The sequence below is a fragment of the Rhinolophus sinicus genome, linkage group LG10 (genome assembly GCF_036562045.2).
Source record: "Rhinolophus sinicus isolate RSC01 linkage group LG10, ASM3656204v1, whole genome shotgun sequence".
Lineage (NCBI taxonomy): Eukaryota > Metazoa > Chordata > Mammalia > Chiroptera > Rhinolophidae > Rhinolophus > Rhinolophus sinicus.
Window position 1 is genome coordinate 47,992,727 of NC_133759.1, and position 14,478 is coordinate 48,007,204.

At 40.0% G+C, this 14,478-nt stretch overlaps 1 protein-coding gene across 1 annotated transcript in view; it reads right to left on the reverse strand.

The window, feature by feature from the left end:
* The window catches only part of DCP1A (decapping mRNA 1A), a 50,362-nt gene that overhangs the window by 4,033 nt on the left and 31,851 nt on the right, over positions 1-14,478 (reverse strand). The window contains exons 6-9 of the mRNA XM_019724259.2: positions 12,053-12,166; positions 3,817-4,569; positions 1,852-1,917; positions 207-425 (exon numbers count right to left, since the gene is read on the reverse strand). Coding sequence (XP_019579818.2) covers positions 207-425; positions 1,852-1,917; positions 3,817-4,569; positions 12,053-12,166 — 1,152 coding nt within the window. The remainder of the gene's footprint in view (positions 1-206; positions 426-1,851; positions 1,918-3,816; positions 4,570-12,052; positions 12,167-14,478) is intronic.

Here is a 14,478-nt window from a genome sequence, read left to right on the forward strand (position 1 = left end):
AAAGAACCCCACCTCCCAGAAACAACCATGATTAACATTTTGGAATTCACTCAGATATTTTTCCAGCACGAGTGTATGCTCAGGAAGAAACACTAGTCCTGGCTCACCCTGAATTTACTTTATGAACTAATTTCTAAAAAGAACTTACAATTTTTTTTTTAAATTAAAGAACGAAAATTCAAAGACTAAACTGATATTCTACATACCTTTATTAGATGTATTAACGTATCTTGGAGCTGAGACTTGCTGAGAATAATGGAAGGCTTTCGCTGACTTTCTGATGTTCCAACGGTTAGAGGAGAAGGGGAGCTTGCTTTCCTCTCAGGGTCTGTGGACCTTGTAACTGTCTGCTGGAAAACACTTGGGGACAGCAGGACTGAAGACACGGCTGTGGTTGTTGCAGTAACCAGTGGGGGGCCTGCAACCTGCAGGGGAACAATGCTCATTTTGTACCAAGTGCAGAAGCCAGCAGCCAGGCCCAAAGTAGGAAAACCTGATAACCTGATAAGCAGTAGGAGACTGGAGCACAGAGTCCAACGCTAACTATTTGGGGTTCAGATAAACGTTCAGCAGAAGCACTTGAGCATTTTAAGTCTGGTTAGGAAGCTTGTTAGCTAAAGGATGACAAGCCCATTTCTGTGGTAAGAATGCCCTACAGTGGTTATAGGAAGCCAAGTCCGATCATCATAGAAGGGGAATATGATAAAAATTATTGTGCATAGTATGTACAATAAGAACAATTCTACAATGAATTAAAAATGTAAAGTTTTTATATGGGTGGCAGGGAAATGACTGGAAGAGGGCACGAAGGAACTTTCTGGGGTGATGGAAATGTTACATATCTTGGATAGCTACTCAAGGGACATATGTGTATGGAAAACTCATAAAAATCTGATTTTATCATATGTAAATTTTACTTAAATAAAAAGAGAATGAAAAGAATCCAATTATATGAAGCATTCGTTTCTTTTGTAGTGTTCAATATATTTACTATACCACTGAAGGTATCAAAGACACACTTTCTTAAAAATAAAACTAACATCTACCTCCTTCCCCCATTTAGATGTGCTTCTAGGCTAATGGCTATCAGAACACACAAACCAGTAATAATCAGTATTTTTAATAAATCTCACATTTTATACAATCCACAGACAATCTCCTATCTGTCACCTTCCTCATTTACAAATAGCAAAGATCCTGCCATAGTTTTACGGGTGTAGTTTTGGTGTCTGGGCCATATGGCTTCTTTTTTGGTGCAAGCAGGCTGAGAACTGCCGATCACCATGTAGCAGGACAAACTACAGAGAAGACTGGTTCACAAGACCAGTCAGAAGTTGGCTTTAGTTTAAATTTTAGGAAATGAAAAAATTACGTGTGCATTCAAAGGCTGTAGGTGATGGAGGGTGGGGACAAGTTTTTATAAACGGGGCAGGAGACAAGGAAGGGACAGAACGTGCTGGCCTGGGAGGCTTGCTGTCAGGCAGTGAGAGCACTGCAGCAGGGCGGACGCTTCCCTCTGTTAACCGGAACATCACAGCCCTTTCAGGCCAAAGAGTATTTCCGATTCCGAGAAGCAGGCTGGCCCGCTCTCACAGTCACGCCCTCACAAGCACAGAGTGAGTTCCTGCGCTGAGGCTGCTGCTGCCCTCGTATGCACAGTCGGGGAAGAAATCCATATAGAGAGATGACTCAAGGTCTACAGAGGTCATGGCAATGAACTCTGTCTGGGGGATCAGGGGGGAGCCAGCCCTAGGAGAGGGTACATCTAAACTTTTCACTCAAGTAACAGTTTTATTTTACACCCAGCAGAACTTAAACACTATGTGTTCTTCAGAAAAAGGGCGTTCTTACCGTGATGGCACTAGGTAACACCTTAGGCTGGGCAAAGACTTCAGGATCCTGGTTTTGCTGCATAGACTGCAATGTTTAAAAAAAAAAGATGAACAGATGTTGCAAGTTTCAATTAAGATTTCCTAGTTACAGGGGAAAAAACTAGGTAACCAGTAAGGAATAGTTCAGACATTAACCAGTTCCTAGATTCCGAAAGGAAGAGGCTGACAGAAACGTGTGACGATGCAGCTGGTGACTCGACTGCAGGATGACAGCTTCGGAATAGACGCTGACCCCGTTTAGTTCCTCTGAGAAGAGAAGTGTGTGCAAAGCCTTTAAGTGCCTCTAGGAAGAAGCTGAAACCCTGTGTCCTATAAGAGCTGGGGACAGCCCACGCCTATTTTTGCTGTTGCGTCTGCACAGATGCAAGATCCTGGTAGTATACCTCTTAACAAGGCGATTTAAACTTTGGACAGGTGGCAATAAGCAGTCTTCATCCAGAGTGACACACATGCTAAATTTTGTCCTCATTTATTGAGAGAGAAAGAACTTCTTGTTGTAGAGCAAAATACATTAGAACTCTGTGAAACCCTGGTCCTAAAATCCGATACTGTCATGTAAATGAACATGTACACATATGCAAGCTTCCTTGAAAGGTGGCATGCCAGACAGCAGGGTGCTGTCCCAGAGGTCAACCTCTGGAGGGGTGGCATTCAAGACTGGTGGCTGCAGAGCAACAGGAACAGGGGCAGCAGGCACATTTTAGGGGCATATACTTAAACAGAACACTCTCTCCTCATACTGCAGACAACCTCAGCAGAAATGGCCCTAAATGACAACTTAAAGAAGTAACCAAAATACAGTTCTTCTTTCTATACAAGATTTCAAAGGAATGAAACAAAATATCCTGTTAACTTAAGAAATAATATACAATTATTATGATAAGATCTTCTATACAATATTATTTGGTACAATGTTAAGATTGGGGGTTAATAATAAGGGCATGAGACTGAAATGCTGAAAAAGCAACCAATACATTTTAGAGTAGAAAGTTCTACCGCCTTTCAGTTCAGTGATCTTGCAATTCACCAACTGCATAAATTACTGAGGGACAAACTTCTTCAGCCCCTATAATCAATTTCCCACCAAGTGCCACTAATCACACTTCTTAATAAATCCACTTGTCCACACTCCCAAATTCAGGCCCCCATCAGCTCAAGCATGGGTGATAGCCACTGCTTCCTTCCTAATGTGTCATCCTACTTCTGTCTTCTCCTTTCCCAGCAAGCCACCCTCTGCTCAAAGCACGTGAAAGATTCCCTATGGCTCTGACGACAAACCTGTAACTCCATAACACAATTTACAGTACCTGCTTCCCCGCAAGTTTCTTTCCACAGTAGATCCAGTCACAGTACAGTTCAGCAAGTGCCTTCTCATCTCCAGGCCTCTGCATGTGCTAGTCTTGCCTCAAACACGTTTTCAACCTTGTCTGGCTAACTTCTAAGTCTTCAGATCTCAGCTGAACATGAGTTTCACCAGGAAGATTTATTTGACCTCATACCTCCAAACCTGGCATGCTCATAGGGCACCCTAGTGTGCCTGGCACAAGGCAGGAGGCACTCAATGAGTACAGAGGACGTTACAAATGGAACAGAGTTGGGGATCATTTGGATCTGAGTCAAATAAACTCAGTCTGGGACGATCAGGCAAAAGCAAGCAAAAACCCTAAAATGCATACCCTCATAGGAAAATAAAAATACTGTTTCTTAGCTTTCTCAGCTGAAATAATTTTGGGAAGTGGAATTGAGTTACACCACCATTTGCCAATTACTTGGTTGTTCACTACAGGACTTCTGACCTCCCCTTTCTTCTAGCCCCTGACGTACTCAACCATTGTTTCTTTAAAAAACTACTCTGTCTTGTGTCAATTAAAGTCAGTCCTTGCAGTTCTGTCCCACTCAATTATAGCCACCCCCCTGCCAGTACCTGAAGGGGAGCAAGCACCATGTTGCTCAGGGTGGTGGAGGCTCTCGCTGCTGCTGTCTTAGGGGGAGGCTCTATAAAGCTCTCAGGCGTGGCCAGCTGGCCGGCTGCTGGAGAAAAGCTGGGTGCCACTGCACCTTTCCCAAGCGACTGTGTCTGTATTTGGTCATGCTGTGGGGTCAACTTGAGTTTCTGGAGAAGCTCAACGCCCGGGAGGGATGTCCCAGCGGTGCCTGTCATGCTCAGTGGGGTCCTGAAGGGGCTCTGGCTGGCGGTCAGACTGGCGTGGCTCAGCTCAGGGACTGGCTGATTCAGGAGTGGAGATCTTTGTCTAGGTGTGGTCTTCACCGCCTGCATCATGGTGCTGTTTCGGGGCAAGCTGGGGGGAACCTGTACAGTAGGAGCTTCTGCTGGTAAAGTGGGACTGAGCCCAGGGCGCAGCGGGATTGCATAGCTTGGGGCCTGCTTTTCACTGGACTGTGTGATGGAGGCAGGCGTGATCAGCACCGGGGTGGTGGCTTCAGGCTGAACTGAGTGGTGGGCAGCAGGATGGACACCCAGGTTTTCTGACTGCGGGGCCCCTCCTGAATGCTCAAAGGAAAATGGTAGGAATGAGCTGGGCTCTTTCTGGGAGGCATCTCCTGGCAGCTTCTCCACTTCTTCTGAATCCAGACCCACGACTGCTGGCTGTTCCTTTGGCAAAGAGGTTCCAAATAATTCTTCCACTGTCAGATGTTTGTGTCCAGATGGAGCAGACTGAAAAACAAATCAAGCCACACAATGAAAGAAATCTCCTGCAAACCAATGTAACTAAACTTCTCTTCCATCAAATTTCTTTGCCAAAATTGTTTGCAGGATGGATGGATGGATGGAGTCTGAAAAGAAGGAAATGGAACAAACTGAAGATGTACTAGTGATTACGGCCAAGGTGCGTACATTTAGTCTCCCCAAGTTGGTGGACAGAAATTAGTAACAAAGTTCAAATTTTAGGGACTCCAGGTGATAGTATTAGAATTCAGTTTTTGCCTACGCAAATGAATATCAGATGAGGGGGCAATTACGTTATTACAAAATAAATTGTGCCAGTAACACATGTAGGAAAATAACACTCAGGAGGACAGTGGGACCAAATGCTGATCAAGTAATCCTACCTTTATTTGTACTGTTCTTGATAAAAAGCTGGGCACTGAACTTTGAGGACTGGGTCTCAGATACCAGAAAATAAATGTAACTTTTTTTTTTTTTTAAATGGCAGGCCATTCCTCCTTCCTACTCCCAAATCCCAGAATCCTTAGCAAAAAGCAAAGCATTTAAGCCTGAAAATATTAAATTTACATATATTTTACTGATCTGGCTTACTGATACCATTGCAATGATTTAAAGGAGAAATAGTCATGCTTTCCACTCGTGAGCTTTCTTGTTCGTCCACACAATATTGCCTATTCATTTAACCTTTATTTACTGAGTACCCACAGGATGTCAGGTCCTGCCCTGACCTGGGCCCCGAGGGATACAGCAGGAAGTAACAAAAATGCCCTCCCTGACAGGGTTTACTTTCTAGTGGGAGACAAACCTAAGTACTTTGAAAACATAGGCAGCCTCAATTTATGGTTTTATTCCTAAAGTGTATGGACTACTTAGTTGTTTAGATACATGTTTATATGAAAAGAAATAATTCACTGAAGCATGATTTTCAGGACCTCAGAAAGTCTACAAAGTCCATCAAATACATTGCATCTGAAGTATAATCAGGATAGTACTAAGTTATGATCACATTTATACAGGAAAATGAGCTCAGTTTTTCCCAGGCAAATGTTTGATTCACCCATCTGATAAATAATTATCGAGTATGCCCGCTGTCAGGGGCATTGTGCTGTGATAGGTGGGTGTGGGGAAGAGAGGAGGGAGGGCGCTTACTGGCAGCGGGCTCTTAAGGGCAGAGGCACCGGGATTCCCTTGGCCAAGGAGAGATGAGGGGAGAGGAGGCCGGCACCGAGGACGGTTTACACGTGAGGGACAGGCAGTAAGGGAGTGCCACAGTGTATTGCTGCGCTGGTGAGGACGGCATCGTTTGCGGGTGAGAGGTGGCAGCACAGAGGTGAGGTGAACGTTGGCGGTGCGAAATAACGTGCGAAGGCAGAAGCCTCCTCCAGTTGTAAAAAACTGATTTCACACCAAACTCTTTTCTCTTAGAAAATATTCAACAGAGACCTCTATGACTATTTAAAAGCTATCATATCTTGGCAAATCAATGTGACACGAGGTTTGTTTAAGTGAAGGAATTCTCATATGGCAAATTTAGGCCCCACTAATAATGCCGTAGTGAGACTAACCAGATTATTCTGTCATAATGCTTTCTAGTACTTTAAGTGATCTTCCAGATTCAGAATCTCACTTCAAATATAAGGCAAGCACTAACATCTAATTATAAACTGCAGATGTAAAAAACCGCAAAAGATTTTATATGGTTTCATTTCCTCCTATTTTTACTTCTGAAAAATAACTGTAGAGCTTAGAGTCTGAAGTCAAAGATATCTAGGTTCAATTCCCAGCTGTTAACTGGGAAAATGGTATAATCTTTCTGTTTAGTTTCCTCACATGAAAAACGGGGGCAATTGTGGTAATTATCTCATAGAGCTGCTGTGAAAATTAAATTCTCAATATAATGTCTGGTGCCCAACAAGCATTAAGTAAGTGGAAGTTGGCTATTATTATCATCATATGAACACCATATAGTTTTAAAAGCAATCATGATAAATCTGTGTTTGGATATATTTTAAGAAACACAAATAATATTAAAAATTATACATACACCCATGTCACACACCCATAATGCAAAGTAACAAAACCACCTGATGGGATATCGAGGCTGTGCTATTAGAAACCACCTTGATGTTCCCTGACCCTAGGAGTCATTAGAGACACAGCTGTTTGTCTAAAATTCACTGGTAACATTTCAAATTCATTCAATATAGTAATTCAAAACGGACAATGAATTCTCTTTGGGGACAGATTTCTCTTTCTCTCTGTCTAGGCTGCACAGGAGAAAGCATTTCCCAAGCTGAACACTGATTTATTCACTTTTGGATCCCTGTCGTCGTAAAGGTCTACTGATGAGCATAGAGATAATCCCCCACCCCGATTTCTAAAAATTATGGTAAAATATACATAAAAATTACCATTTTAACCATATTTACATGTAAGACGCAGTGGTATTCAGTACATTCATAATGTTGTATAACTACCACTACTATTTCTAGAAATTTTTTGTCAACCAAAACAGAAACTATGTATACATTAAATAATAGCTCCCCATCTTTTCTCCTCTCCCCACCCACCCACCCACCCACCCACCCATAGTCCCTGGTAGTCTCAATTCTGCTTTCTATTTCTATGAATTTGCCTATTCTAGGTACCTCGTATAAGTTCAATCATATAATACTTGTCCTTTTATGACTGGCTTATTTCACTTAGCATGTTTTCAAGATTCATCCATGTTGTAGCATGTGTCAGAATTTTATTCCTTTTTAAGGCTGAATAACATTCCACTGTATGCAGATTACCACATCTCGTTTATCTATTTATCTAATTGACACTTAGTTGTTTCTGCCTTTTGGCTATTGTGAATAATGCTGCTATGAACATTACGGTAAAAGTATTTGTTTTAGTCCTTGCTTTCAATTCTTTTGGGTATATGTCCAGGAATAGAACTGCTAGATCATATGGTAATTCTACATTTAACTTTTTGAGGAACTGCCATACTGTTTTCCACAGCTGTTGCACCATTTTACATTTCTACTAGCAATGCAAGAGAGTTCCAATTTCTCCATATTCTTGCCAATACTTGTTGGCCATTTGTATATCTTATTTGGAGAAATATCTATTCAAGTCTTTTGCCCGTTTTTGAGTTGGGTTAATTCCGTTTCATACACATGATGTTTAGAACAAAATGATCAAGATAGCTTGGCAAAGAAAGTACTGGAAAATGACACTAATTTTTATTCATTAATGCAAATTTTATAAATTTTAACCATCACATTCTGTTTTATATATATGTATGTGTACATATGTACACACACACACACACACACACACACACACAGGAAACATTTAAATATAACTGCTTTAAAAAATGCAGACCACATGGGGCCATTTTGCAGAAACTTAAAGAGTCCTCCCAGACAAGAATACTATTTTTAAGTTATAAGAAAAGGAGCAATCAAACAATAGGACATGGAGTGGCCTCACCATGAAATACACCTTAGGCTTCAAGAATGGCAGGATCCAGGTAGCAATTTTTATCTGTGTAGAACATCAATCAACTTTTGAACAATTAAAATTACCTGCATTTATATTTGGAATGTTTCCATACTTACAGTTAGAAATAGGTATTTCTAATGGTTTAAAATCTACTTCGTATTAAAAATGAAACCATATGGTGGAACCCTGAACCTGGATGCAGAAGCACAGAAAGTTTCCCGATTTCTCAATGCTGCCTCCCTACAACTCTGCCAGGCCAGAAACGATTCTTGTACATTCTCTGGAATAGAGTGTGTGGTAAAGCCTTAGGGCTTCAGAGGTATCTACCACAGGAAGGAATAAATGAAATTGTGATAGCAACGAGTTAATTCCCTGATTATTACTGACAGTTCACAGATGCCCCAATACAACAATGGAACCAGACTCTAATCTAGTTCTGACAATACAGGCCACATTTGTACCCTTATGCCACCACACTGAGACGTCAACTAAGCAGATTATAGGTCACCTAACCAGCTGAATGGTGAGACGGACCTCTGGAAAACTGAGGTACAGCTAAGGCTTAAATAACTAACAGGTGGCTACAGGTCAAAATGTACCAACTTTTGGAAATATGTAACTGGCTGAAGCAGTCACAAGAGGTTGAATAAGTAGAGCACACATCTCCATAAAAGCTCCCCAAAGCTTTACAGTCTCGGCATCTGAAAGGACCTTACAACTGGTTACATTCCTCTAGTAGTTGGACTTATTTATTCATGGAGTCATCTTCCATCATCCACAGAAAAGGTGAAATTTTATTCTTCCTTCATGTCCAAATATGCTTAAAGTTTGGATCCTGAATTTTATAACGCTTCACCTAAATCGAGTGTTAGTCTGACCATTTCCCTTGGGAAACAGAATTCAGTGAGCAACAGCATATATTGCGCACAACAAAATTCTAATATACTGCTTCAGGTTTTACAGTGTTCCTTCCTCACCCCACAGCTTTGCTGTTTAGAAAATTTATTTGTCTTTGGACCTATTATGTCCATGTCAGATTTCCTACCTGGTCAGTGCATTGAGCACACTATAAAGGTACGCATTATTCTTAACCATAGGAATAAAAAAGAATACAAAACAAACTAGGGAAATAGTCCCAAGGGAATTCTAATATGTGAATTACGAAACTGAAATGGAATTCAATATTATTAAGCCTTGACAGCATTATTTGCTCTTCAGCACTAGATGGCAGTGTTACTAAACAAATGTACTATCTGTATGTAGGGACTAATTATGGATTGAAGCTAATTTTAGTTAATCACATGGCTTCTGACAATATTCAGATCTCAGTATTTTATAAAATTTTGTCATTTTGGTCTATAAAATGGCATTTTAAATGTCTGTGAGAAATGAAGGAATAATATCAGCACTACTCACAATAGAGGGCACAATTCTCTGAATGCTCACCACATCACTTCTGTGCGTCACAGATCCATCACTAGTGCTTTTGTTGAAAGGCTGAGCACCTATGGTTTGTCACACTCTTTGATCTTTTTTCCCCCCAAGTTTATTGGGCTGACAATTGTTAGTAAAATTACATAGCTTTCAGGTGTACAATTCTGTATTACATCATCTATAAATCCCATTGTGTGTTCACCACCCAGAGTCAGTTCTCCTTCCATCACCATATATTTGGTCCCCCTTACCCTTGTCTCCCACCCCCCTACCCCCTTACCCTCTGGTAACCACTGAACTATTGTCTGTGTCTATGAGTTTTTACTCTTTGATCTTTTGTTGGACAGTGCTTTATGGTTCTGCAGGTATTTTTGGGGGTCCAATTCTTCATTTGGGTCTCACAATAACTCTGTGAGTTAGACAATGTAAGACCCCATAGTTCAGAAAGAAATGGGAAGCGACTAGCCCACTGAACACTCACGGCTGATAAACCAGACCAGAAGGAATCTAGCGACCCTGCTCCTTCCTTCACTGCCTCTCTCAACATACATTTTTTAAAAATTAAATTTTACATAGCACCACTTATGTTTGTCCTTCAGGATCCTAAATGCAAATATAGTAAAAATGGAGCATAAGAACGTAGTATACAAAATCTGGCTTAATTATAATCTAAATACCTAAAAACAATATGGACCTATTGCTGATGGGAAGGTAAAATGGTACAGCCTCTTTGGCAAACAGCATGGCAGTTTCTTATAAAACTAAAACATATCATTATCAAGTGACCCAACATTTGCACTCCTGGGCATTTCCCCCAGAGAAACAGAAATTTATGTACAAACATCTGCACATAAATACTCATAGAAGCTTTATTTGTATTACCCCCAAACTAAAGCCCCAGATGTCCTTCAACAAGTGAATGGTTACAAGTGTTACCACTACTCAGCAATGAAAGGGAACAAACTATTCATACACATAACAATGAATCTCTGGGAATTATACTGAGTAAAGAAAGACAATCTCAAAAAGTTACATATGGTATGATACCATTTATATAACATTCTTAAAAAGACAACATTATAGAACTGGAGACAGATAAGTGGTTGTTGGGGGGGGGGGGGGAGCCTGAAAGGTACGACAGGGAAGTCAGCGTGGTAATAAAAGGGAAACACACAGGATCCTTGTGGCAATGGAAGTCTTCTGCATCTTGACTGTGTCAGTGGATACAAAGCTATATACCTGAGATAAAATTGCACAGAACTAAATACATACACACAAATGAATATGAATAACATTGAGGAAATGTGAACTGGATGGGTAGATTGTGTCAATATCCTGGTTGTGATACTGTATTGTATTTTGCAAGCTGTTACCAATGAGGAAATAGGTAAAGGGTACTAAGATCTTTCTGTATATTTCTTACAACTGCATGTGAACCTATAATTATCTGAAAACAAAAAGTTCAATTAAAAAACTATGGGCTTTACTTGGTAACTGTTCATTCATCAAGCTATCAGTTATAAAGAAAACTCATTCAGTCAACAAATACCGTGTTTCCCTGAAAATAAGACCTACCTGGACAATCAGGTCTAATGCGTCTTTTGGAGCAAAAATGAATACAAGACCTGGTATTATATTAATTATATTATATTATAGTAAAATAAGACTGGGTCTTATATTCAGTTTTGCTCCAAAAGATGCATTAGAGCTGATTGTCTGGCTAGGTCTTATTTTCGGGGAAACACGGTATTTACAATGCTAGATGCTGAGAATACAGCTATGAACAAGGCAGACAAAACTGCCTGCCCTCCAGAAGTTTGCATTTTGGTGGGGAGGAAACACAATGTATCGATAAGAAAACCACAAACCATGTTAGCTGGGCAGAAGGCTTAGGGAGAAAAGAAAGCACAGTAGGACAGGGGTAGAGAAGTGTTATTTAAAACAGGGTGGTCATGAAGGCCTCACCTCTATGGAGGATACGAGACCTGAAGGAAGAAAGGGAGCAAGCCACATATGGGAGGAAAGTATTCTAGGCCAAGGGAACAAGTGCAAAGGCCTGTCCCAAGGCAGGAGCAAGTCTGCCACGTTTGTGGAAAGGCTAAGGAGCCAGTGAGGCTGGGGAAAACAGACCAAGGCAGAGAAGTAGAAGATGAGACCAGGGGTAGGGGGCCAGGTAGGGCCTTGTGGGCCACTGCCATGACCTTGGTTTTTATTTGTGTTAGATGGGACACCACTGGAGAGTTTTAAGCAGAGGAATGCCATGATCTAACTTATGTTTTACCAAGATTACTCTGACTTCTGAGTTAAGAACAGGCAAAGGAGTGGCAAGGGGAAAAGCTGGAAATCAGGAGGCTATTACAAATCCAGATGAAAGACAGTTACATGGACCAGGGGAAAAAAACATGAGTGGATGTCATTATTTTGCTACCCATGTGTACCTTGACAGATACATGACAAATCAAACTTGTCCTGCATTAAAATCCTTACAAAATGTTACTCTGTGTTTGCTTATCTTGGACAAAGCCAGGGCTTCAGCTGTACAAACCTTATCTTGGGACCCGGACGGCGTCTCTTCTAGAGTCTCGGTGCTTCCCAGATTGGAGAGCTGAGTACTTGGCTGTAACCCAGGGCTGGAGATATTTGAGTCACCCATCTGATTCTTAAATTAAAAGGAAAAGTACATCACGTGAAAAGGTTTGCTGTGTATTATTTGGCTTACAAGACAGCATCTGAGGTTATCAGAAATGCTACTTTAAAAACCAACCAAAAAAACCGCTAAAATGTTTTTCTTTGGACCCTCATGTAAGTAACTTACACAATAAAACTTCTAACAAGTTGAGCACTTGATTTTAGACAGTACTGTTAGCAACAATTGTTATTTTAATAACCCTTTTAAGGAAAAGTCAATAGAATTACTTTATCACATATTCTTTTCTGTTAAAAATATTTTTCCCTACACTTTTATTGGGAAATAATTGACATACACATACATGATATATAAGTTTAAGGCATATAACACAATGGTTTGATTTACATACATAATTGTGAAATTACAATACGTTCAGCTTCTCATATAGCTACAATAAAAAGGAAAGAAAAATGGTCTTTTTTTATTTTATTTTTTAAGTTAACATATAGTAAAATTAACCTTTTTGGGGTATACGGATCTATCTGTGCACCCATCACCGTAATCAGGATAGAAAATGGCTCTATCACCCTAAAACTCCCCTGTGCTGCCTCACTGCAGTCATGTCCTCCCCTCCATTCCTGAAAACTAGTGATGGTTTCTGTCACTACAGTTTTGTCTTTTTGAGAATGTTGTACAAAACGGAATGCTGGCTTCTTTCACTTAGCATAACGCCTTTGAGATTCATCTAAGCTGCTGTGTGGTACTGATGTTCCTTCCTTCTTACTGCTGAGTAGTGTTCCACTGCATGACCGCATTACAGTTTGTTAACCATTCACCCATAGGAAGACATCTGTGTTGTTTCCAGTTTTTGGTGATTATGAATACAACTTCTATAAACGAATATATCATGTACAGGTTTTCTGTGTGGACAAAACCTTCATTTCTCTAGAGTAAATACCCAGGAATGGTATTCCTGGGTCATATAGTGAAAATATTTTTCTTCTAAATTTTTACAGTCTTATGTTTTCCGTTTAGCTCTCTGATCCATTTTGAGCTGATTTTTGTGTAAGGTTGTTACATTTAGGTTGGGATTCTTTTTTTTTCTTTCTGTTTTTTGAATATGGATGGCCAAAACCATTTGTTGAAATTACATATATTCTTAAAAATTAAACTAAATTTTAGATCTCTAAATATCACAATCACAGATAATGAAAGTCACAAAATGTTTTAAAACTGTCAACACGTATAGAACACTAAAAGTGAAAATACTTTTGTTCTTAGAAAGAATACTAAAAACAAATGATCACTAGATGGAGACAGAATTATGACTTTTTAGAAACTTAAGCTCTATTTGGGCTATCTGATCCAGCATCTGGTAAGCACTATTCATGTCAAAATGGACCAAAACCTGTTTAGAGCACTCAAGGGTAAAATAAAAGGCCCAAACTGCAGTCTGGAGACAGATTCATTTTCTTGATACTATACTATAAATACATGTGCTTAGCATAGGAGAAGGTACCTGAATGTTAAATGAACGAACGATACGCACTTTCTCTATTCAAATGCCTTAATGCTTGTATTATTTCAGAACACTATTAACATCGTGCTACCCATTTAGATAGAGGTAAAGTAGTGTGTGAAAGCCTATGAAACATCTTCTCTTCTAACCTACTTCTTTGTATAGTATCACCATCAATCTGTATCAACACATTATGGAGAATGCTTGGAATTGAATTGTATTAGAGAAAATATAACTCAAAACACTGTTCGTAACAAATTCTGAAAAGAGAGGTATAAAATGTTCTGGAACATTTTCAAAATTGGGAGTTTTCACATAAAAACCCCAGTTTGTCATTTTCAGAGAGAAGCTGGATGATTTGGTAACAACTGGCTGGAGCCGAGTTGCAACTGCCCCTCTGACACAGTGACAGGCTGTCTGTATCCATTGCACCCTGACCCGCTGTAGGCACTACCATGGCCCACATGGTTTTGGAGGCATCTGAGTCTGCAATACTTAATACTTAATTCAGCTACGAGACGGGGCTGCATTTTAAAAGGTCTCCAGAACTTCAAATACTTTTTTATATGTGTGCAAGGCCATTCTTGTAAGGTTTCGTCTGATTTTGTTTGTTAATGAGCTTCCAGTACTTGTAAGGATCGGGGGAAATGGACAATCACAGACAAACTTCCTGAAGGGAAATTTTATAATATCTGGTAAAAATCTTAAAAATGTCAAAATCCTTTTATCTATCATTCTATTTAAAGTAACTTATCTTAAGAGAAAATGCTGTACATGATGACTTAGCTACAAGGATATATTCTGAGTTCTTAATAGAAAGAAT